Source organism: Asterias amurensis, chromosome 12, assembly GCF_032118995.1.
Source record: "Asterias amurensis chromosome 12, ASM3211899v1".
NCBI classification, from domain to species: domain Eukaryota; kingdom Metazoa; phylum Echinodermata; class Asteroidea; order Forcipulatida; family Asteriidae; genus Asterias; species Asterias amurensis.
In genome coordinates this window covers 13591417-13616730 of record NC_092659.1, presented here as the reverse complement: position 1 = coordinate 13616730, position 25314 = coordinate 13591417, and the positions used below count along the sequence as shown (strand labels likewise).

At 37.9% G+C, this 25314-nt stretch overlaps 1 protein-coding gene across 4 annotated transcripts in view; it reads right to left on the bottom strand.

The window, feature by feature from the left end:
* Nucleotides 1–1690: 1690 nt before the first annotated feature.
* LOC139945186 (RCC1 and BTB domain-containing protein 1-like) overlaps nucleotides 1691–25314 on the bottom strand; it is a 35760-nt gene continuing 12136 nt past the window's right edge. For all 4 annotated transcript variants that reach the window (XM_071942476.1, XM_071942477.1, XM_071942478.1 and 1 more), the window contains exons 12-14: nucleotides 24900–24997; nucleotides 12479–12609; nucleotides 1691–5281 (exon numbers count right to left, since the gene is read on the bottom strand). In XM_071942476.1, coding sequence (XP_071798577.1) covers nucleotides 5141–5281; nucleotides 12479–12609; nucleotides 24900–24997 — 370 coding nt within the window. In that variant the 3' untranslated portion in view covers nucleotides 1691–5140. The remainder of the gene's footprint in view (nucleotides 5282–12478; nucleotides 12610–24899; nucleotides 24998–25314) is intronic.

The window sequence follows — 25314 nt, the reverse complement described above, 5'->3', positions numbered from 1 at the left end:
GGTCTAGTTGATAAGACACTGCTCTCAAATTGCAAAGGTCGTGGGTTCGAATCACACTCGAGTAATGTGCCTGTTATTTTTCCCCACACAGAGAACTCGGACAAGTACTGAGTCTACAAATATTGACTGCTTCGAGTGCTATGGTTAAAACTACGACTTCCGAGGTGAGTGATCTCCGGAGCGTTCTATTGTCCCCGAGGCGTAGCCGAGGGAAAATGGAACGGTCCGGGGATCACCGAGGGTGTCGGAGTTTGAACCAGAGCACGAGTTAAAGCAGTCAATATTTGTTTTATAACACCCCAACAGACTTTTTATCATCTTCGTACACGTAACGTTCCTACGCACGCTTCAGATACACAGATTCACAACCGATTGGGTTCGAGGTTGGTAAAAAGACGTCTGGGTACTGTACGCTGTATGGTAGTTGTCGGACTAACACACGGCAAACGATGAACTATCACACGGCAAACGATGCACTACACGGCCGTCTAGTAAAACTAAGACATATCATGTGACGCGCTCTAAACCACTCTATAACTCACTCGGCAACAGTCGTAGCCATAGATGCAAAACTCAGACCCGTCTTGATCTTAATGTAATAATTGAACAGCTCCTTTCTAGGAACAACACTCAATGAGGACAGGTCAGGAGAGAGGAGCTTTTGCGCACCTATGAGAGCACACCGAGTCTTAGTGGGGCTAGTGATGCTGCCGTCGATTTCACAAAGAGTTAGGACTCGTCTTATCTCAAGTTAGGACGAGTTACTCGTCCTAACTTAGGATTAATCTTAAGGTTTGCATGCTACAGTGCAAGGTTGGGACTCGTCCTAAGTTAGGAAGAGTTTTGTGAAATCGACGGCTGGTTGTTGAGTAGGGGAGTGAATTCAGTCTTTTGCAGTATTTGGGAAAAGCATAACTCATGATTTCTGTGGTCTTGGTGAGATGGCAGGTACGTTTCTTAATTGTAGCCTACAGTTTATGTCAATCCTATAGCTGTAGAAAACGAGACCATAAAAGTAGTCAGTGAAAATATCATTTCAGTAGTAGTGTAAGTTGATTGTTGCCAAAAATCCGGAGCGGTTATGTCCCTGCAGGAAGAGTAATCTGCAATTGGGATTCACAATCTGAAAAGCATTACTGTCAGTAACGCTCTCAGATTCAAAATTGTTTGGATAAAAAGTTGGCTCTATCTCCATGACGCAATTCTTTGCAAAGAGTGAAAAGTTACCAAACATACACTTCCGTACAGACCCTTTAAAGATGCTATGTCAGATTTTTGGCCCAAAACATTAAAAAATAGATTTTTTGGGGTGAATGGTATTTCAAAGAGTATCACCTGCTCGAAAACAAGTTTAACTTTTACTTTTAATGGTCAGAAACCATGACAAAAATTTAAAGCGTTTCTTATAAAACACTTGAGAATTGGTCACGTGATATTGTCGGGATCCCGACAAAAGCTAACTTTCATCACTTTATTTCACTGCTACTAATAATTGGCGGACTTTTTCGAGCAATGGCTCAAATGAAAGCTTGCAACTTTCTCGACCCCCATCAAAATACCTATTTAATTTTAAATCAAAATGTGTGGGTCAAACCGGCAAAAAAATCTGCCATAGCATCTTTAATGAGGTCTTGGAATGACCATACTCTGACAATTAAGATTGAGTTGTTCATAATTTATTCAACATTTATATCATGCTCTTTGATTTGCATAAATGTTTCAACACTGACATCATGCTTGTTTAATTTACATATTTGGCTTCAATATTAACCGCTTAAACATAAATAACAAACATATTATATAAAGGCCTAATTAAGTAAGAAAAAACGGGGAAAAAACAAAACAAAAACAAAAAAACGAACATACAAACAAAATAAACGAAACGTGCTAATAACAAACAAATAAAATTGTAAGCACTTTTAGCATTCTTAAAAATTAGGACCTTACGAATTACTTGACAACATTTTTTCAATAATATACAATATAAATATAGCACACCATACATGCCTACCTGTCCACCATGTTGGGAGTCAAAATGTGCGCAATGAACTGACACCCACAATTACAGACACTTCGTGTGCAGAGGTGCATTCTGCGTTGTGCACCGGGCCAATACAGACCTTTTGGATTTTTTTTAAATGCAATTCGATATATGAATACATGGGTATACCAACACGTTTTATTTTTTACAACATTTGGTTTTGTTCAACTTCGTATCCTAATAATGAGAAACCTAAAAAGATAGGAACACCGTTACCAAAAAAGCATTCAGGACTTTTTGTACTCATATTGAATTTGACACAAGCTCAACACGAAGCCAAGCCTCCCATCCCCCAAGATACTTTCTTAGTGTGCCAAGGCTACCGCCACACAATAGTCTAACCTCGGAAGAAATAATGGCTCTGAGAAGAAGCGAGTCTTGACCTTCTCTGCAGTGTACTTGAGACATCTTCAGGGGCTGACACTTTACTAGCACTCTACTTATTTTTCATGCAAAGCCTTGATGCTATAATACTGAAAAATAAATACAATTATACAATGTGATTTATATATTCTCATCCAAAGGGGCAGGCTATTTCGATTAAGTGCCCTTAAAGGTAAGGTAGTCACTCAATACAAACGTTTCTCACCAAGTAAGTTTTTATGGTCATTGATTGTAAAAGTATTTACCAATCTATGGCCCTTACTTTAAGTTTTTTCCACATTAAAAATTGTGTACTTTCAATAAGAACAATAATAATCATCATCCTTTCTTGCAGCTAAGAGCTGAAGTGTGAAGGACGGGGCTACAACGTGTTCAAGAAGCAGGCATGCAAGGGCGCCTTTGGCAGCCAGCCACATCAACCCATTATGACGGAGCACAGCCAGGATCGAAAGTGTTTGATTTTTCCCGAGGGAGGAAAAGCAGATGGTCTGGAAAACCCTCGTTGCACAGCAGAGAACCATTGCACAACTCAACTCACATGGCCCTGGCCGAGTATTGAACCAGGGTCACCTTGGTGAGAGGCGAGCGTTTTACGCAGGAGCCAACCATGCCCCCTTGGGCAAGTTTCCTAGGTGAAGACACAAAGGTTAGGCGGCTAGGCTTGGACTAGTCTTGGTTCCGAAACCTTTGCATGGATCAATTCCAACAAGGGAATGAGTCACTATTCATCATTGGTTTGGTACATCGAACCGAAATGAGTTCAAGAAGAAAAGCGCACCCTCTGTTTGGTTATCAAATTACGAGTATGAGATAGTAACGTTTTGGACCAAGACTAGCCATGGACTGGCACTTTACACTCTAGCAGTCTCAAAGACCAATCACTTACCAGAAAATACTACTTTACAAATGCCTCTTGTGTGAGCAAAATTCAGGGAACCAGTGCAACAGCATGCACCAAGTTGCATTTTTAAGCTGGTATCCTGCTTCGTAAAATTTACCTGTGCTTAGCATCTTTGTGTGCTTAGTCAATATACTACAATGGATTTCAAGGTTAAAGGGACACGTTGCCTTGGATCGGTCGAGTTGAAAAACATTTAAAACCTTTTGTTATGAAATTGATGTGGTTGGAAAGATGTTTTAAAACAGAAGAATATGAAGATCCGCACAAACATGCCTAAAAAATTTGAGGTTTTCCTTTTACTTTGCGAACTAACATGTTCATGACGTACAAGGAAAACTGTGAAATTTTGAGGCATTTTTGTGTGGATCAGAATATTCTACTTTTAAATCATCTTTCTAAACATACATGTATGCATTTTATAACAAACAATTACAAGCATTTTTGTATAGACCAACTCGCCCAGTCCTTTTAAGTCTGTCTCTGGCTTAGGGCTACAGCTTAGGCTCCATTCCACTGATTAAAGCTCCTCACCGAAACAGAGCCTAATGCCATTTCATTTCCACTTTGTTTATTAATTCTGGTTGGAAAGCAAATGGTCCTCAGAAAAGCAAACTTAATCACTACACTTAGCCAAGAACCCAATAGAAGGAAGTTTCAGATTCAGTTGTGGGAGGGAAGCTCCAGAGGAAGAAAAGACACCACTATGCCAAATTGCCAACCTGAACACCAAGCTGGGGCTTTCAAGGGCTTACGCCTATAACAATCTCTTACATTAACGTGGTTCATGCAGTAGTAGTAGACCTTATGTACAACACGTCACTGCAGTGGGGCGAAGGAGGCTGTGTAATGGCTCATCCTGTGCGTCTTACACATGACTAATCAGCATTTCTATTGTTTCATCATTATTTTACATCTAAGATAGTGGCAGGATGTAATAATATGCATAAGGTTTATACTCCTATGTGCTTCAATCCATCTTCCAAACACCAACAACAACATGATCAACAACAACATCCAAATAACAACAACAAAACAAACTAGGACATTTCACATTATTAATTAGTCAGTAATTGCAGATATTACACCGACTTAAAAACAATGTATCACTTAAGTATATTGCACAAAGTTAATGGCTTCTGATTATATTGAAAAAAAAAAAATGCCTGAATGGCAGAATACTTTCTACAAGTAAGGTAACTTAAACCATCACCTTTGCGTAGGTATAGACCTTTTGATGTCATCGAGTTGGGCGCTCTCGCCTAGAGGTAAAAAGGAGGTTGCTCATTGGCCAGTCCTGTGAGCCATGTGTACAAATTTGCGCACTTTATCTATTATTTTATCATCGGTTTACCTCCAAGATGGCGCCTTGATGACCTTAATGCATATGGTCTAATATGTTATAACTCCAACAGCCCTAAAGGTTGGATAGTAGCAGCCAATTTTAAACACATCGCTGATACCAGGACTTATTTAATAGCAGAAGAGGCCTCTGACAAGTGATTGAAGAAGTCAGATGAGGAGTGGTAGTAAGTTACAATGGCTAGTGATCTGGTTTTAGGGCGGGGCCTATGGCTTAAGGCGTGGCTGTATCGGCTGAGAGGGTGGAGCTACTGGTAGATGGGGTGGGGCCTCCTGTTAGCATTTAAATGCTCCCCACTGTGACACCTTGTTCATAAATCCCTTCCAAGTAGATGGGGAATGTTAACGAGTTACAATGGCTGCTGATCTGAGAATAGGGCTGGGCCAATGGCTTAAGGCGAGGCCTCACCTGGCTGAGAGGGTGGAGCCACTGGTAGATGGGGTGGGGCCTCCTGTCAGTATTTAAAAGCTCCCCACTGTGCCGCCTTGTTCAGAAACTCCTTTAAGTATACTTCGTCTAGGTTATGGAATGCATCAGTCTGGACAACAGCGGTCATGTGATTAACGGCAAACTTAAAGCAGAAGTCTTCAAGTTCCTGGGGGTAAAAAAAATAAATAAAATGGAACACTTTCAGACTTAAGTCATCCAGAGGTCATACATTTATATCCTCTGGCTATACATAAAGGTGTGGTACACTATACTGTTTGTGGAATAGTACATTCATTCCAATTCTCTAGTTTTCAAGATACATACCATACATGGGGTGCTACACGCACAGTTTGGGATTTAGGAGAGTGTGGGTTTGAATCCCAAGCCGTGACACTTGTGTCCTTAAGCAAGACACTTAACCATTGCTTCGTCCTTCGGATGGGACATAAAGCCGTTGGTCCCATGTGTTGTGTAACGCATGTAAAAGAACCCAGTGCACTTATCGAAAAGAGAAGGGGTTCGCCCCGGTGTTCCTGGCTGTGGCTGCTGTATGCGCCGTAGCACCTTGTAAACCATTATAAGGTGCTAATAACTAATTGGGTCTCAAAATTCATCACTGCAATAACCTATCTTTTTGTATATACTCAGCGCCTTGAGTACCTTGTTTGGTAGATACGTGCGCTCTAAAAGACTTTGCTATTATTATTAAGAGTACATTCATTCCAATCCTCTAGTAATCAAGAAACATATCATAAAGGGATGGTACATCATTGGTTATCGGAAGAGTACATTCATTCCAATCCTCTAGTTTTTAAGATACATATCATAAAGGGATGGTTCATCATTGGTTATTGGAAGAGAGTACATTCATTAAAGGAACACGTTGCCTTGGATCGGACGAGTTGGTCTATAAAAAGCGTTTGAAACCGTTTGTTATGGAATGTATATGGTTAGAAAGATGTTTTAAAAGTAGAATATAATAATCCACACAAGTATCTCTCAAAATTGCACGGTTTTCTTTTTACGTCGCGAACTATCACGGTCGGCCATTTATGGGGGTCAAAATTTTGACTCCCATAAATGGCCGACCGTGTTTTTGGACGAGGTAAAAAGAAAACCACGCAATTTCGAGGCATATTTGTGTAGATCATTGTATTCTACTTTTACATCATCTTTCTAACCATATGCATTTTATAATAAACGGTCAAAAAACGCTTTTCAAAGACCAACTCAACCGATCCAAGGCAACGTGTTCCTTTAAAGGGGTGGTACATGTATATCATTGGAATGTGTACATTTGTTCCAATCATCTATAGTTTTCAAGAACAATTATAATAATAATAATAATAATAATAATGATAATAACAAAGTCTTATATAGCGCACGTATCTACCAAACAAGGTACTCAGGGCGCTGAGTATACATAAACTTTTAGAAAGATAGGTTATTGCAGTGGTGAATACTGAGACCCAACTATTTAGCACCTCATAATGGTTTACAAGGTGCTACGGCGCGTACAGCAGCCACAGCCAGGAACACCGAGGCGAGCCCCTTCTCTTTTCGATAAGTGCACGTGGTTCTTTTACATGTAATGACACAACACATGGGACCAACAGCTTTACCTTTAATTAAAGGTTGTCAAAGTGGGCCAATAAAAAAGGACGAAGAAAAACCATCAAAGCAATGAAAAAGCAACATTTGAATCAAAATGTCACAAACGAAACAATACCCAACCTAGTAGGCCTACATGTATAAAACTGACAACAAGAAGTTAAAACTATACCTCCTAGTGCAAAGTTTTGGCTATCTTTACATTTCATACTTTATCCATTTGTATTTTTTTCTAATTCATATGTAATGTTTGTCTGCCTCAAAAAAATGAAACTCAATTACAGAGACGTGTAACTTAATAATCACATTGACATAGTGAAACTGTCTGGCGGCAATTAACCAATCACATAACTCTACAGGGTCTAAATTTAGTGGCATCTTTTTTCTACCATGCCTTGTTGCAATTTGTCCTACATGATCTATTAGAGTGGTCCGAGTGCAACACTGTAGTTTGTGAAAACAGGAGAAGAAAGTTTAAAGGCTCTGGACACTATTGGTAATTACTCAAAGTAATTGTTAGCATAAAAATGTACTTAGTAACGAGCAATGAAGAGCTGTTGACAGTATAAAACACTGCGAGAAAGGGCTCCATCTGAAGTAATGTAGTTTTTGATAAAGAAGTAATTTCTCAGTGAAATATTTGGACTGATTTTGAGACCTCATGCGTGAGGTCTCGAAATCGATCATCTGAAAGCACACAACTTCATGTGCAAGGGATTTTTTTCTACCATTATTATTTTGCAACTTCGACAACCAATTGAGTTCAAATTTTCACAGGTTTGTTATTTTATGCATGTTAAGATACACCAAGTGAGAAGACTGGTCTTTGACAATTACCTCAAAACTGCGTCCAGTGTCTTTATAAGCCACAGTCAGACTTTTCTCCTGACTCACCCAATGTTCATAGGTTTGTTATTTTATGCATATGTTGAGATACACCAAGTGCGAAGACTGGTCTTTGACAATTACCAATATTGTCCAGTGTCTCTATACATGAAAGAACATGGACACAACACTGTCTGCAACTATTTTGTCAGCTCTACCAATCCTGTTTAATGGCACAGCTGACCAAACAGCGCCTAATTTCTTAGAGCTGCTTAAGCACAATGAGTAGCTAAGCACAACAAAATAATGCTGTAGTAGAATACAGTTAGCGACCAAAATACCATTTCACATGTACACTGTACCAGTTGTGACTGGTATACTGTTCAATTTTACTTCGCAGGAAATCGTTAGCAATATTTCCTGATTAAGCAGCTCTAAAAAGTTTGGCCCAAATAGGCAAATTTATATGCTTCCTATTGCAGAAAATCTTACACATTAAGCACATTATTCCGGCTGTAGGTTAGCAAGAAACTTCAGCAGTCAGCTTGCACTTCCACAATGGATTTGCATTCTTGTAATTTATTTGCTATGGTTAGCATGCAAGGGAGCATACCTTATCCTGTGGTTACGGTATAGCAGCGCAAATAAAATGGGAAATTGCAAAGTAAGCACACTATTTTCCGCTAAGCACTTTATAAAACTGGGCCTGAACATCTATAAACTGAACACCTTTAGTAATTTTCAAAGGCCAGTCTTCTCACTTGGTGTATCTCAAAATATGTACAAATAACAATCTGTGAAAATTTGAGCTCAATTGGTCGTCAAAGTTGCGAGATAATGTTTTATGCTAATAATTATTTTGAGTAATTATCAACGGTTTAAACACGTGACGCGCTCTCCACCAATAGGAATAGCAAAACTGTCTGAGGTATTTATGAATAATTACTAATAGTGTCCAGTGTCCATTTTGACAGTATAAAACTTTGTGATAAAAGGATACCTCTGAAGTTGCATAGTTTTTGAGTAAGAGGTAATTTCTCACTGAAATAACAAAAGACTTTTAACCTGAAGCGCTTATACTTAAGCATTCGAAAGCACACAGCATTGTGCAACAAGGGCGTTTCTTCTGTCATGTTTTTTATGTTTTGCATTCACATATTACCAAGAAGTTTAATGTTCTCATGTTACATCAAACCTAAGAAAACCTTGTATGCAGAAAATTAAAATTGTATTTTATTATGTTATTATTGTATTATCTCATGTCAGAGTTATCAGATTGCAACTTGAACTTCATCATGTGTTGAAATCTTTAATGTAAACAGCAGAGCTTCTGTCACAGGTGGGGGTCGATAACATTTCACCCTACGATAAACACAAGCTGGTCTGGGTAAGAGCAAGTTACATGCATCAAAAACATGCACTGCGAAATTGCAGAATTTAAAGACAGAACCTTTTTGGAAATCTGATCAACCTAAAGTTTTTCAGCGATAATAGTATATTTATTTTACAGACGGACTCTAATAAAAAAAGTACCATTTTGACACATTATTTGTATTGCATTCCTAATTGATATTTACAGTGTTATTTTAAGCAATCTCATTTGAAAGGATCGGGGGGGGGGGGTGGGGCTTAGAGGTTCTGATCATTGGCAGATCAAGCATGTTACGACAACTGTAAAGCATACTGAACTAAGGTCAATTTCTCTATGCGTAAACACATGCCCCTCAATGATTTTCTCAAGCATGTAAAGCAAAACTACACAGTACACACATCTTCTAATGACAGTCTCCGGTGAACTATATTCAACACTCAGTGCCAACTTGGCAAACACCCCAGACCACTACCCCCACCCCCCAACACCATCCCTCATAAAAAAAAAAAACTGAGATGCCACAAATAAAATTATACCACCTCAAGAAATTATCAGCAATTGCCGTGACTGTCTAAATTATCTCTAGAAAGTAGAGGCAATTAAGGTGAACACAGAATTTATTTTATTTGCTAATTTTTTACAGAAAGGTTGCCTCAAAAAAATGTATTTAATTTTGATCAGGAATAACAGAGCAATAGATGACAGTAAGTGCATTAGATGTTAATTGGTGCTTTTATGGGTCCCTTTTAACTGCCATCTCTGAAAGTGTCTCTGTAATTCGATAATCTAACGCTCACAAACAACTGATTATCTGCAAAAAGCCTCATTAGGTGAGTGATAAAGACAACATTTTTTGTTCCATGAAAGGACAAATATGATTTGAACAAATTATTTTGTATTGTGTTATTTGTTCGTGCCGGTAATTTCAGTAGTAATTAGGGGAGGAGGGGATAATAGGAAATGACTTTTAGGGTTTATTCATGTGGATTTACCAATAGCAGCTATTTGGCCATATAATAAAATAAATTGTTTAGAATCCTTCCTTTTCAATGTTTGCAGGTCTGGTTAGAATTTGTTTTTGAACTCCCTCTCAAATCATATACCACTGTGCCTGCACCTAGCTCTTGCTGCAATACCAAAGATTTTTGCAGAGCTTATTTTGGCACAAAATCCTTCAAACAGCAGGGTTTGTCAAAAAAAATGTTTAAATTCAACCAGAAGAGTTTCCCATGACCAGAATCACAACAAGAAAAATTGCAGGCCTTGAACTACACACAGGCCATGGTCTCCGTTGCCCCTGGGCTTGGCCTTAGTGCCCATCAAAAACTTCCCATTGACTTAAGATTTTCCGCTGGAAGTGCCCTTTGCAAAATGAAAATGGCCTTGTCCTTTCAACATGTAAAAAAATGAAACTCCATGCCTGAAACTGTCTACACATCCATATTTTTTTTATTTGAACAAGGCAGAGAAAATTGTTGAGGCAGGCACTTTTTTTTCTCATGAGAGCACGACATTTTGTTGGCGTCACTGCTCAAAAAAACATTCTTCTAATATCACAGGGTTGAAAGATGTTTTTCTTTTGCATATTATTCAGCCCAAGAGATACTATTATGGTAGTCAGCCCAAGAGATACTATTATGGTAGTCTAACACTTATAGAATAGCAAAATGTGACTACCCGAGCCAAAAATGCTTGGGAACTTTTCATAAATGGCATTTAGAGTGATGCCATATGAAATGTCAGCTACAGTTTGCAGGCCATAATTAGATAGTATTTGAAATCTCTTGTTCTCATCAATTCTAATCAAATGATTGAGGCATTGCATGGTGAGGTATCAATATATATTTGGTTTGCGGTAACACCATGTGTGTATCTACTTGCCGGGTAGAGTTTGTTCTTTAGAGAACTGTCTTGCTGTATATTCTACTACAGCGGAGTAGATTTATCGGATTGTTAGGGAGACTTCTCAGTTCTGAAAAGAACTGTCCTTCTTTTTAACCACTACCTAATGAAGGCAGAAAGTATAGAAAATTGACTGGGCCTACAACTACACCCTTACAGACACCTACTTATAACAACTTCTATTAAAAAGCAGGACAGTTCTTTTCAGAACTGAGAAGTCTCACGAACAATCCGATAAGTCTACTCCAAGTAGTAGAATATATAGCATGACAGTTCTCTAAAGAACAAACTCTACCTGGCAAGTAAGATATACGCATGATGGTGTGGTGTTACCATAAACCAAATATAATTCTGATCAACTTTTCAGGTTTTTTGCTGTTTTCAATTACTTTTGACTATAAATAAGCATGAAGTTGACAAAAACCAGATGATGACCCTATCTTTTAAACTAACAGCAACCAGTGCTTTATACTCGGAGCATTAGCATTATTATTTTATATTTCTGTTAATGGAACCAAGGATGGCTCATAAGTAACAGTAACTGTGGCTCGCAAGCCTCGGGAAACCTGTAAACAAGGGTGCTTGCTACACGTGTATGTGAACCAGAAACACAGGGGGTTAACCACTACTTTCCCCAAGATAAGTGTTCTAGGTTCTTTTATGTGAACTACCAATGATCTCTTACACGAAACCTATCAGTTTAATGTCCTATCCGAAGGACAAATCAAATATGGGTATAAAATCTTGCTCAAGGACACAAGTGCAATAACCGGCTGGTCAGCAATATCAGAGCATGACATCCAGAATTGGACTTTGCCGCGTACCAGCACAGATGATGTAGATGTAGATTGATTGATTGTTTCATGATTCAAAACATCTCTGATCATGCATGGTTGTGTACGTTTTGAAACAATAGTAAAGCTATGGGAGTGTGTGTATACAAGGACAAAAGTAATGAGGAAAGGATTTTGGATTGGTTTCAAACGATCAATCAATAGGTGGCAAAACAAAGTTTGACACTCCAAACAACTACATGTAACTAAAGATTGCTGGTTCGAATCCGACTTTGGTCCTAGTAGTATTTTTAGAGGGCATGTCCTTAAATTAATAAAAAGAGGCCACTGTGGTGTGGCTTTTACTGCATCGCCAAATTGAAACACCACAGTGACGAAACTAAAGCTAAGGTTAACAGGCTGAAATACTTGTCAAAGTATTCACTGTGCTTTAGCAGTGCTGCTGGCTGGTAGGTGTAAACCGAAAGAGTGACAAAAGATTCAGCAAGCCTCTATCCAGTATAGACCCTGGACATGGTTGATCACAGATGGTGATGCTCCAAAGAAACAGCTCGCTGACTTAAACATCAAGGGCTACTACAGTTTGAAGATTAAAGTGAACCTACCTGTGCTTCATATTTAATACATAATGTACATTGTAGGTGCAGCCATCAATGTTGCAGGGTTCTAAAGAGCAATTTCATTGTTACTTATGTTACATTGACCAGTGCTATACATTAGGCCTTGAGATGTGTCTCAGTCTCGAGACGGATCTTGGTTTCGAGACTGTTCTTAATCTTGAGAAAGGTATTGGTTTCAAGAGAAATAGATGGTTCAAATCCAACTTTGGTCTCGGTTGTTATAAGAATAGTGAACTTACCTGTGCTTCATATTTGATAGCAGCAGCCATCAATGTTGCAGTGTTTTCTATGTTAATACCCTGCTTGATGATCAGCTCACATAGTCTCTTTAGATGAGTCTCACAGTATGAGTTAGCAAGATCTAAAAGTCCTGAAGAGTCAAATCAATATGGAACAGAAGAATATTAGGAGAGCAATTTCATGGTTATTTATGTTAAGCTGACAATTGCTATACATTTCAGCCTTTAGACCAGTTTCGATCTTGATCTATGTTTCAAGACAGGTCTTGGTCTCGAGACTGGTCTTGGTCTCGAGACTGGTCTTGAAGTCTCTAAACAGGTCTTAGTCCTAAGACCAGTCTTGATCTCAAGGCCAAATATTTTAAGAGCAATTTCACTGACCAGTGCTATACATTAAGGTCCTGAGACCAGTTTAAATATCGAGACCGATCTTGGTTTCAAGACTTTTTGTATCGTGATTGGTCTTGGTCTCGAAACTTGTCTTACGATCTCCAGACAGGTCTTGGTCTCAAAACAGGTCCTGTAGTTCCAAGACCATCTTGCTGTCTCAAAACCAACTTAGTCTCAAGACTGTTCTTGGTCTTGTGAGGTCTTGAGATAGGTCATGGTCTCGAAGCTGGTCTTACGTTCTCCAGATAGGTATTGGTCTCGAAACTACCGTCTCCAGACAGGTTTTGGTATTGAAACTGGTCTTACAGTCTTAAAACCAGTCTTGGTCTTGAGACTGTTCTAGGTCTTGTGAGGTCTTCAGATAGTTCTTGGTTTTGAAACTGTTCCTGGTCTCAAAACAGGTCTTGTGGTCTTAAGACTACCTTGCTATTTCAAGACTGGTCTGGGTCTTGTGAGGTCTCCAGACAGGTCTTGGTCTTGAATACTGGTCTGGGAGTATCAAGACAGTCTCAATACAGTCTCAAGACCACATATAGGCTCATGGCAGATTGCAAACACATGAGAATTTCATTCACAGGTTTATCAAAGGGCAACACTGCTGAATCTTTACATGTTCGTATTCGTCAACAATGAAAGATACCCACCCACAACCGACCCAATTTTTTGTATAGATTGAAACAGCATCGTTGAATATTTAAATACAAAAATGAGTAAGTGAATGAAGTAACAAAAAACAAATTTGATTAGAATGGATTGAGGTTACAGCTCAACCAAATCTAGTACAACAGGGTGTATCTCGCTTTGTTTGACACTTACTTTTATTTGTACATGTAGGTTACACAATAATACTCCACTATTGCAAGGTTTGAATAAAAAAATGCATTGACCCAGATTTGTGTTGCACCAGATAATGGTTTGATGGTCAGTTCTCCATGGAGGTTTAAATTCAATTACACAGTGCCATGGGCCCTTGTTAATCAAAATTTTACCCTTAGACTTTGGGATGGTCAAACAATTGCCCCTCGGCACAATTAAACTGACCTTGCCCTCTCAAAGATACATGTTGACATGGTCAGTATGCTTAATATTCAGCATAATGCAGGATTCTCCCCAGTTTTCATTAAAACTGTGGGGCATTACTGGACCCAATTTTTTAGATGTTTGGCCAAATCACGTTGAACTGAAACAAGTTTCTATGAATATTTTCTAATTGGTGTTTCACTTGGTTTTTTAAAAGCCCTACTGCGATACAGTAAAACTAACTCCCATGGTTATAATATTATAATGATTTTTGTGAAATTAGTATATACAAAAAAAGGTAATATTAATATTTTTTGTTTTAGCTTATTAGCCGAAATTTGTGTTTACTGTCCTGCAATTTGCGTGTATCGGCCCAATACGCTAACTTGTGCATGGAGAGAACCTTTTGCTTTAGCAAGAGATGGCAAAAGTATATATAAATTTACTTTCCATGTCTTTGGAGACAATTCATGACTCACATCCATAGAGCAGAAGTGTAAGTCTTAATTTGTTTTGCTGCTTGATAGTTGTTCTCTTGTAGAGCAGTGCCATGAGCGCTGCTTGCGGTGGATACCAGCGGTTTAAAAGTGTCCATTATTATTATTATTATTATTATTATTATTATAATAATTATTACTATTATTATTAAAGAATGTGTTAATGAACAACCTCCCTTGAAAATATTGGAAGTAAATAAATTTGAACAACCTATTTTTTAAATCTTCAGTAAATTTGAACACACTTTATCCACGGCCCAATTTCATGGAGTGGCTAAGTCAGGAAATAATGCTAAACACTTTTCTGCAGAGTAAAAATGAGAATGATACAAATGGTATTTTGTGCTTACATGTGTAGCTACTTTTTGTTTGTTTCAGCATGTATAGCAGAAACCAATTGTATGCAAAAGCTTGATTCATAAAAGATCTGCGCCTTCACGTTAAACCTTTTTGAGTAAATGGATAGACACTGTATGCTGTAGGATTGCACTGTTTGGTTTGGGTGCATATACAGACAGGGAAAAATATCATCAGAGCTGATTAAGCAGAAAATGTTGCTTATCAATATTGTCTGCTTAGCCGAAATAAGCAGGATGGCAGTCACAAATTGTACAGGTGACATGGGAGTTTCATTAGTAATCTTATTCTGGTACGCATATTTTGTGCTCCATTTAAAATTAGGCTCTGATTTTAACCAAACCAAGTAGTGCTGTTATAATGTCCACGGTATCTCAAAATGGCTTATGGATTTGTATTGTTGCATTAATGGTCTGCAACCCACTGCAAGTTAGCGTGCCTAATTTTGCTTTGCTTTACGGTAAGCAGTGTTTATGTCCAAAAAATATCCTGTCCAGAAAGTATCTGCTAAACGAATTCATGGATTTGGGCCCAGCATGCGGAGGAATTGTTTGAGGTTAATGAGCCAACTCCCCAACAATTACTCCAGTTTTTATTATTAGATTAATCCATTTCTATGCCTAGTTAAATGTGTCCTGGTTCAAGTCATTCAGTACAGAGGAGTTCTGACATTCATTTTGTTCTTATTTTTTAAAGGGAAAGTGTATCTTGGGTTTTTGGAACAATTCGACTGTTTAAATCCTATAAAAAACCCAGATCATATACAATTAAAATAACCTGTAAAATTTCATCTCAAAAGGTGGACACATTTTGAGGTATTGTTGAAAAAGAGCAGATGTACACACAGGGAGAATAATCTATAATTAGAATACACAATCTGAGAACTATTACTGACAGTATTGCATCTCAGATTCAAACCTTTGGGGATTAGAAGTGATTCTTTAATTATTTTTTATCCACATTACACTATTGGTAATTACTCAAAATAATTATTAGCATAAAACCTTTCTTGGTGACGAGTAACGGGGAGAGGTTGATAGTATACAAATATTGACTGCTTCGAGTGCTATGGTTAAAACTATGACTCCCGAGGTGATCCCCGGAGCGTTCTATTTTCCCGAGGCGAAGCCGAGTGAAAATAGAACGCTCCGGGGATCACCGAGGGAGTCATAGTTTTTAACCATTGCACGAGTAAAAGCAGTCAATATTTGTTTTATAACACCCAAAACATTTCTAAATACTGTACTATTATTATTAAGTTACAGACCTGAATGCTACAATCGGACGACGCGAATACAGATTGCAAACACCTTTACTTACTGTGTTGCATGTAGTGTCGTGCAATCCGAAATGGTTACAGACTATTAATTTATCATCCTCGAACACGCAACGGACGTCTGGGTACTGCACGCCGTGTGCTAGTCTGTCGGACTAGCGCACGGCGCCGTGTGCTAGTCTTCGGACTAGCGCATGGCAAACCGACGCAATATCACACGGCTGTCGTCTAGCAAAACTAAGACATGTCATGTGACGTGCTCTAAACCAATGAGCAGGCAGAACACTTGCAAGGGGTGTTATAATATAAAACATTGTGAGAAACAGCACCCTATGAAGTGCCATAGTTTTCGAGTAAGAAGTACATTGTAATTTTCCACGAATTTGATTTCGAGACCTCAGATTTAGAACTTGAGGTCTCGAAATCAACCATCTAAACGCACACAACTTCGTGTGACAAGGGTTATTTTTCTTTCATTATTATCTCGCAACTTCGATGACCGATTGAGCTCAAATTTTCACAGGTTTGTTATTTTATGCATATGTTGAGATACACCAACTGTGAAGGCTAGTCTTTGACAATTACCAACAGTGTCCACTGCCTTTAATTAAGAGTAATTACCAAACATGTGTTGCTTTTAAAGGCACTGGACACATGTTGTAATTGTCAAAGACCAGTCTTCTCACTTGGTGTATCCCAACATAAACATATGCATAAAATACTCAATTGGTCAGTGAAGTTGGGAAAAAATAAAGGAAGAAAATAAAATAAAACACTTGTCGCAAAAGTTTTTGTGCTTTGAGAAGTTTGAATTTGAGACCTCAGAGGAGGTCTTGAAATCAATTAAAATATTTTAGTGAGCAATTACCAAGCGTGTCCATACCTTTAATGATGTGTTTTACATCTATTTAGCCTTACGGAGTGGGAAGAAATGCTCACCAGCTTTTGTTTGGAGAACAAAATAAAAATAACACCAACATAAAGCGATAGCTATTGGCCATGTTGGTACACATTGGCCAAGTCAAGGGAAATGGCTCATGTAAATCAATTTTCATTTCCGTCCTTCACAGTTGACTTGTTCAATATCAATGCTAACGATGAATAACTATTGTAGCTCTTTCCACCAACACGCTAAACAAAAATTGTATTGTGTTTTTCCATCAAGATGATACAGTCAAAAACTAATGCCTTAGCAATTAATAATCAGTGCGAGTATTTGATAGGAAATGGCCTTCAAACTATTGTGTTTATTGTGACCTTGTAAAACCTAATGGCCAAAATTACCCGTAGGCATAAATGAGAGCCATTTATTGTTCACCCGGACGAAATTCTGCACAATGGCAGAAAAGCTAATCTATGCTTTTGTAATTTGTCATGATTTTTTCAAAAATGATTTTTTCAAAAATTCTCATCATGTTTCTGTATATTTTTCTTAAAGCCATTGGACCCTTTCGGTACAGACAAAAAAAAAAGTGTTCAGATTTACAAATAACTTACAGGGTTTACAGAATGGTGAAAGACTTCTCTTGAAATATTATTCCAGGAAGTGCTTTACTTTTTGAGAAACCAGTAAAACAATATCAATTCTCAATAGCGAGAAATAGGGATTTATTTTAAACACATGTCATGACATGGCGAAACGGATACAAGGGTGGGTTTTCTCGTTATTTTCTCCTGACTCCAATGACAGATTGAGCCTAAATTTTCCCAGGTTTGTTGTTTGATATACATGTACATGTAGAAGTTGTGATACACAAAGTGTGGGCCTTGGATAATACTGTTTACCGAAAGGGTCCAATGGCTTTAAATTTCAAGTCTATATAGAACTCTCCAGTTCCAATTTTACTAAGATTTAAGGTGATCCTAACTGTTAAGTAGTGTGGTGTCACTCTCATTATACCGACAACTCATCTTAAGTTGAATTGATTGAATTTTCTCGGGCTAAAAACAGCACGGAAATGGCAAACATACACGCAATAAAGAGGTACATGTAAATGCAATAAAGTAAAATAAACCAAAGTAGCATACAAGAAAGGGAAAGCTGTACAAAACAATCAAAGGATAAGCCCCCAAAAGCTAATAACTTTCTCTCTTAATGTAACAGAGTGAAAAAGCACTCTTTCAAGAGCCATATGAAGGAAAACTCTTTTTTGAGTGGTCTTCCACTCTTTTAGATTGAAGTTTGCATCTATTTGAGTGATTTTTCACTCTGTACTGGAGTGAAACCCCTCTTAAAGAGTGAATATACCACCACTCTTTTTGAAGAGCCATATGAGGGACAGCTCGAAATGTAAAGAGTGGTGTTTTCACTCTTTTACATTTAGAGAGTAGACTTATTTCCATTGGGGTCTTTACAGGAAAAATGGGGGAAAATTGTCAACAATAAATGGTAAAACAAAACACAGACTGAGCTACATGTAGCCAAGAGAAAAAAGATGAATCAAGAAAAACAAAGCAAGAGAACACAAAATAAATTGTAAACAAACAAATTATCAATTAAGTTAAAGGCAGTGAACACTGTGAGAAACGGCTCACTCTGAAGTGATGTAGTTTTCGAGAAAGAAGTAATTTTCCACGAACTTGATTTCGAGACCTCAAGTTTAGAATTTGAGGTCTCGAAATCAAGCATCTGAAAACACACAAGCATGTAACAAGGGTGTTTTTTACTTCATTCATATCTCGCAACTTCAACGACCAATTGAGCTCAAATTTTCACAGGTTTGTAATTGTATGCATATGTTTAGATAGATACACCAAGTGAGAAGACTGGTCTTTGACAATTACCAATAGTGTCCACTGTCTTTAATTAAATCAACAAAATTACAAGATTGATGTATTGAGAAAATAGAATTAGCTGTTGCAAACAACTTACCAACCAAATGGACCGAGAGTATAAACGCAAAAAATTGTTAATGGCCTGATGTTTCGACCCTAGCAGAGTCTTTCTTGAAGGCTAAAAGATTGATGTATTGACAAACACAAATGCTCAGCTTAGATTAATCTCATTCTTTAAGGTTATTGCTTGGGGAACATTTCTTTTGTTTAAGCCATAATGACCTGGACATTTGCCCTGCGAGGGGAGGGGGTCCACAAACAATAGGCTTCTGGGGGATCCAGACTAGTCCACAAACCAAGTTTGGAGGTGATAGCCAAATCCTTCTGGCGTTATTACTTGGACAACATTTGTTTTGTTTTAGACATAATGACCTTTAAATTTGACCTACATGTAGGGGGGTCCAAACACAATAGGCTTCTGGGGGATCCCTAGACCAATCCACAAACCAGTTTGGAGTTGATTCGCCTGGTTCTGTAGTCAAAGAATGGAATTCATGTGTCCAACATGCATTAATCGACATGACACTACATGTACATGTAAACGCCAAGCATGTATTTGAAGTGCATACTACGTTACTCAGAACAATCATGTTCATCACTAGGCCTATATTTTTATTTTAAAGGATTCTGTTCTACGCATAAAGAAAGCAAACCTCCATTGTGAATAGCCGACCCATTTTACGTTTAAACTGTTTCCTTGACCCAATTCATGTTTTTGTTTGGTAATTTTGTTTTTTACATTTGTTTTCTCCCATTTTCTATTTGATTCACTTTCAATTTCCACCACAATGCACATTTTTGAGTAGCTGGAGTGAGTACGATAAACAGGAAAGCGACTTACCGTAAGATATTATTACAAAGAACTTTACTTGGCTCTAATTTTCCCGCTTTCTCTGGATCCCTTCCCTTAATCCCTTTAGCCCATCTTTTTATATAAATGGATATACATTAGTCTATACTTGTTTATTCCTCTAAAGAAGGTCCGGTTTGGATCGAAAGCTAAGGCCATCAACCCTACCCATTACATATATTGCGAATGATGTAGATGGTGAGCTGCCCCTCCCCCCCCCCCAACCACCACAAGAAAAAGAGCAACAACAAAAAGAATTTGCAAAGTTGCCATGGAGTAAAAATTCCCTCATTATATTTTGGTTAGCTTTTAGACTGTCTGAAACCAGTTTTTTCACAGGACTCGGGAAAGTACCGAGTATACAGTGCTAACACACATCGGTGTATGGGTAAAAAACCAAAATTAATATTCTTTATCCCCGATGCAAATTTAACATCTATTATGTCTGAAACCAGTCCGATCTATGGTAAGTAAAGAATTCAATGAACATGTACATGTAGCATCAACAAACCGTGCAACCCCGAAATACAGGTTTGAAGAAAACACAATTTCTGCATTGAGATGAAGATCATGCACCAATAACTGTCAACAACAGGAAATGAAATGTCACTGGTTGTCCATCTGCTTTGATTTAAATTGCATCTGACAAAATTGGATTAATGTTATTAAATATTTTGTTTAAATGCCAGGCCTGTTTTGGGGCTGATTTGCCCTTCAAAACGTTGCTCAAGACCCATTTATTTCGACAGGCTTTTTATTAGTTTTTGATGTGGTCTAGCTGGCTGATGTAATTTCTGTTAATAGTTTTCAACTATTGTTCTTGTAATTTACAGTGTATATTTCATTTTAAAATATTCTGTTTGCATAAAGGTAGCCTGTATTTGTTACTATTGTTACATTGTGCATCTGAAAATATTTTTTATGAAACGTAATAAATGAATAAACTATCATAATAACTAAAAGATCTGCCAAAGGTAAGTGGTGGTTAATAACAAAAGAAATCACGACTGATGTGATCCCGTCATTTTCTCACATCCATCAAAAGATGTGATCCCATCATTTTCTCACATCCATCAGCTTTGTATGCACAACTCCAATGTTTTGTGTACATTGTCTGTAGCTTCTAAATGCCAAAGTTGTTGAATTTTTTTTTATTTGGAAACAGCATCATCACTCAAAATTTAGTCTCAAAAATAAAAATATCATAAACTTTTTCAACAAAAATCATACCATGCAACTTTAACTAGTATAAACAAGTTTGTAACATCAGTGTAAAAACATAGTAAAAAAAGGGTTAAAAGTATATTCCTTATCCCCAATGCAAAACTGAAAGCTATTCAAGTTTGTTTTTATGTGAAAAAAAATCTTTCAAACAGTTACAACAAAGGACAGGGCATTAAAGATTCTTGAGTATTGATTCCATTTCTAAGTCTGGATAAAAAAAAACCTGAGGCAACTGAATTAATGACAAATTGAATTGATCCGATCTTTGGCACTGTCCAGTTTGCGAGCTCACCCACTCTCTCTCTCTAATCAAACATGTCTACCAAGATTAATGACTTGTTTGACATGGTTTACATTCACAGACCAGAGCCAAATATTTGTCCGAGGGATACAGTGTTTGTCGCCCCGGATGTTGATGGGTGTAATTTGGAGTCCTCACGCCCTGTGTGTGATAAAAAGAACACCTGCGCCTGTGTGTTTTTTAACGCGCTATCCTGCAATATAAGATTGATCACTTAGTTCAGATCTGTAACGATCATTCAAAGCCACCATTTAGGTTTGTCACATCAGGTTAAAGGGAACAAATTGTTTCATACAAAAAAGAATTTTGTTGGGACAGTTCATCGGCAAACAAATGGTGATAGCAAGACAATTAGTAGTAAGACAATTTTCACAAAAAAAGCATGATGAATTCAGGTTCAGATCAAGTTTCAAAGAAGGGTGTGATCCCTGGCTACACGGCAGTTAACGGTTGTATGGCTTCTAACAGGCACCCCCGAACAAAGATATTGACAAAATAGGGACACCGCCAATATAGGGCTAGATAGCTCAGTTGGTAGAGCGCCGGCACGTTAATCCGGAGGTCGTTGGTTCGAATCCCACTCTAGTCAATTCTTTGTTCAACCAAAAATCAAAGAAGTAAATTCTACACAAATACACAAAAATACCAAACCAAGCAAAAAAATAAACACAGAAACAAATAGCCAACCAACCACAACAAACAAAATAACACCGAAAAAAAAAAAAAAAAAAAAAACCCTCCCCCCACCTCTAAAAAAAAAATAATAATAACTGAACATGAATAATAACATTTATACAAAATAGATAGATGAAAATCCAAAACATGGGGAGGAACTTGAAGGTCCTGATGAAAAAAAAAACTTTCGTCAAAACCAATGGTCTCCTCTAAATTGACTGATCACCTCGACAGTGTTCACACTCAGGACTTAGCGGAGAGGGGTTAGTAACACACCTCTACAGTCACGATCTGACAACATAGGGCCTCACATCATACATTATACGTCGGTTTATTCTCCTTGGGAAATGCAAACCACTATGTCTTAATCACTGGTCTGGAATAAATAAGAAATGCCCCCAAAAATGGTCAAGAGGAGGACAGTTGGGGATTGTAAAAAGTCAAAACATAGATCGCAGAATGACTTGGGATTGTGTGCCATTTCGATACCTCTTATTACTGACCCCTGAGATGGTTTTGGAGACATCTTGTCACATCATACATAATACATAGGTTTATGTTCCTTGGGAAATGCAAACCACTGTAATCTAAATCACTGGTCTGGGATAAATGGTAAATGGTCAAGACGATGATTGGAAGACGGTTGGGGTTTTCAATCAATTAATCAATCAGTTGTTTTATTGTCACACATACATAATACATATACTGGCACAGTGAAATTCACTTTGGTTTGAGTCTAAAAATATCAAAAATTACAAAAATACAGAAAACCCTAAAAACATAGGCATACAATAACGAACAAATAAACAGTATGCGCACATTATGGAAGTGGAAGTGTCGTGGTCGAGCGGTTAAAAGCACCAAATTCAAACTCTGGTGTTTCTGATCAGCAGAGTGTGGGTTCGAATCCCCACCTGGACACTGTCTCCTTGAGCAAGACACTTAACCATTGCTTCGTCCTTCGGATGGGACGTAAAGCCGTTGGTCCCATGTGGTGTGTAACGCATGTAAAAGAACCCAGTGCACTTATCGAAAAGAGAAGAGGTTCGCCCCGGTGTTCCTGGTTGTGGCTGCTTAATGCGCCGTAGCACCTTGTAAACCCTTATAACGTGTTAAATAATTGGGTCATAGAATTCATCACTGCAATAACCTATCTTTCTGAAAATTTGTATATACTCAGCGCCTTGAGTACCTTGTTTGGTAGATACGTGCGCTATATAAGACTTTGATATTATTATTATTATTATTATTATTATATGCAAAGAGACATTTACAGTAAAAAAATTGCGAACCCCAGAAACAAAAAAAAAGGTATTAATCATATACTTTGTATTAAGTAACCTTATACAAAGTCAAAACAAAGATCGGAGAATGACTGGGGATTGTGTGCCATGTGACTGTCGATACCTCTCATCACTAATCCCTGAGATTGTTTTGGAGACATCTCATCAAGTTTCAATCCATCACCTAAAGTGGCTGCTCTGGCCTCGTGTTGGGCAATTGTTCACATTAACCCTTTAGCACGCATACCGCCCAGAGGCGCTCTGTGTATTAAACCGTATACTGCCAGTACTCGCCCACAAAGTTTGACATTATTGTATGTTGAATTATAAACATGCGGTTAAAATGCAGCGAACAGCCGTAGATAGAGGGCGATCTCAAAATGACAACAGTCTAAAAATAGCACATGGTCAATAAAAGAAAAAATTACGCTGTCAACCTTCAAGGTTGAAATGTCGGATATCCTCTCACGATCAACAATAGATGAACAAGTACATGTAGGTGCTTTTTCTCTGTTTGGAACGGGCCGTTTTCTCTGTGTGGACAGACCGCACAGGGGATGTACCGTGTCAGTGATTGTAGCACGCTTGTTTCAAAAATGCAAGTTTTAAAGACACTGGACACAGACCAGTCTTCTCACTTTGTGTATCTCAACATATGCATAAAATAACACACCTGTGGAAATTTGAGCTAAATTGGTCATCGTAGTTGCGAGATAATAATGAAAGAAAAAATACCCTTGTCATACAAAGTTGTGTGCGTTCAGATGCTTGATTTTGAGACCTCAAAATCTAATTCTGAGGTCTTGAAATCAAGTTCGTGGAAAAAAACTACTTTCTCAAAAACTACGTCATTTCAGAGGGAGCCGTTTCTCACAATGTTTTATACTATCAACCTCTCCCCATTACTCGTTACCAAGTAAGGCATAAGGTTTTGTGCTAATAATTCTTTTAAGTAACTAACAATAGTGTCCGCTGCCTTTAAAAATGAATCATGTTATTACATGGTCATCCTAAATTGCATACAGGTAGAAATGTCACAAGGTCAAAGAAGAATAAGATATGCCTCTGTTCACTCTGTGCTCTGCATACATCTCTACAACAGAATGGAGCAACCACAAGAATAACTAAAATTTCACATATATTTCTCTATTTCAAAGTCACAAATCCAGCGGTTACAATCAAGCAAGGCATTCTGAGAAAAAAATGACACAGCGTACTTGTACGCTACTGGGAACGAGGTTGCATTCCAACCCACTGCCCCCTTAACATTCACATTCAAGTCCAAGAAGGAACAAAGTCATCACAAACAAACGCAAGTTTGACTCATCACACTACACTGGCTCCCAGTCCAACAAAGGATCAACTTTACGGTCATTACTCTCATGTCTAAGGCCTTTCATAAGCAAGCCCCTCATTACATCATGGACATGCTGCAAGTTGGTGCTGGACGGAGACTTGTGCCAAGAGTGAGTCTTGTCATTTTTGCTGATAGAGCTTTCTCAGTCAATGGTCCCCAACTCTGGAAAAAACTTCCACAACACATCATCCCAGGGACGCAACATCTTCCAACACAATCAAGTCACTTCTGAAAGGCCACTTGTTTCAGGCAATCTAACTTAAATGACTTATTTATTTCTTCTGCACCTCAGTGCCTTGGAGCACGGCACTTTATCAATTTTAAATGCTTGATTGATTGATTGAAGAACCACTTACCTATAGCATCTTCAGGGTCGACAGAGACAGTGTCTGTGTAAAGATATTCCAGGAATGCATGGTATACTGGATAAGAGTATTGGGTAATATCTATTACACTGAAAAGACACAAGAATAAAAAAATTAAAAATCATTCAAAACATAATCATAACATAGCTTTCTTCTAATTCCATGAGAAAAAGGATTAATACAAGAGTAACATTGAGCTGTTAAACTTTAATCACAAACATGACAAAATATTAGTGATATTTATGGAAGCTACATGTAAGTGGTTAGGACCATCAGCTTTTCCACATTTCTAAGCTAAGTTATTGTAAGAGCTTACGTAGATACCTAAAATATCTTTCAAAGTTCACATACTGTACCAAAAAGGTTCCTTTCTAATTTACTTGTCATTAATACTTGATACTATTGG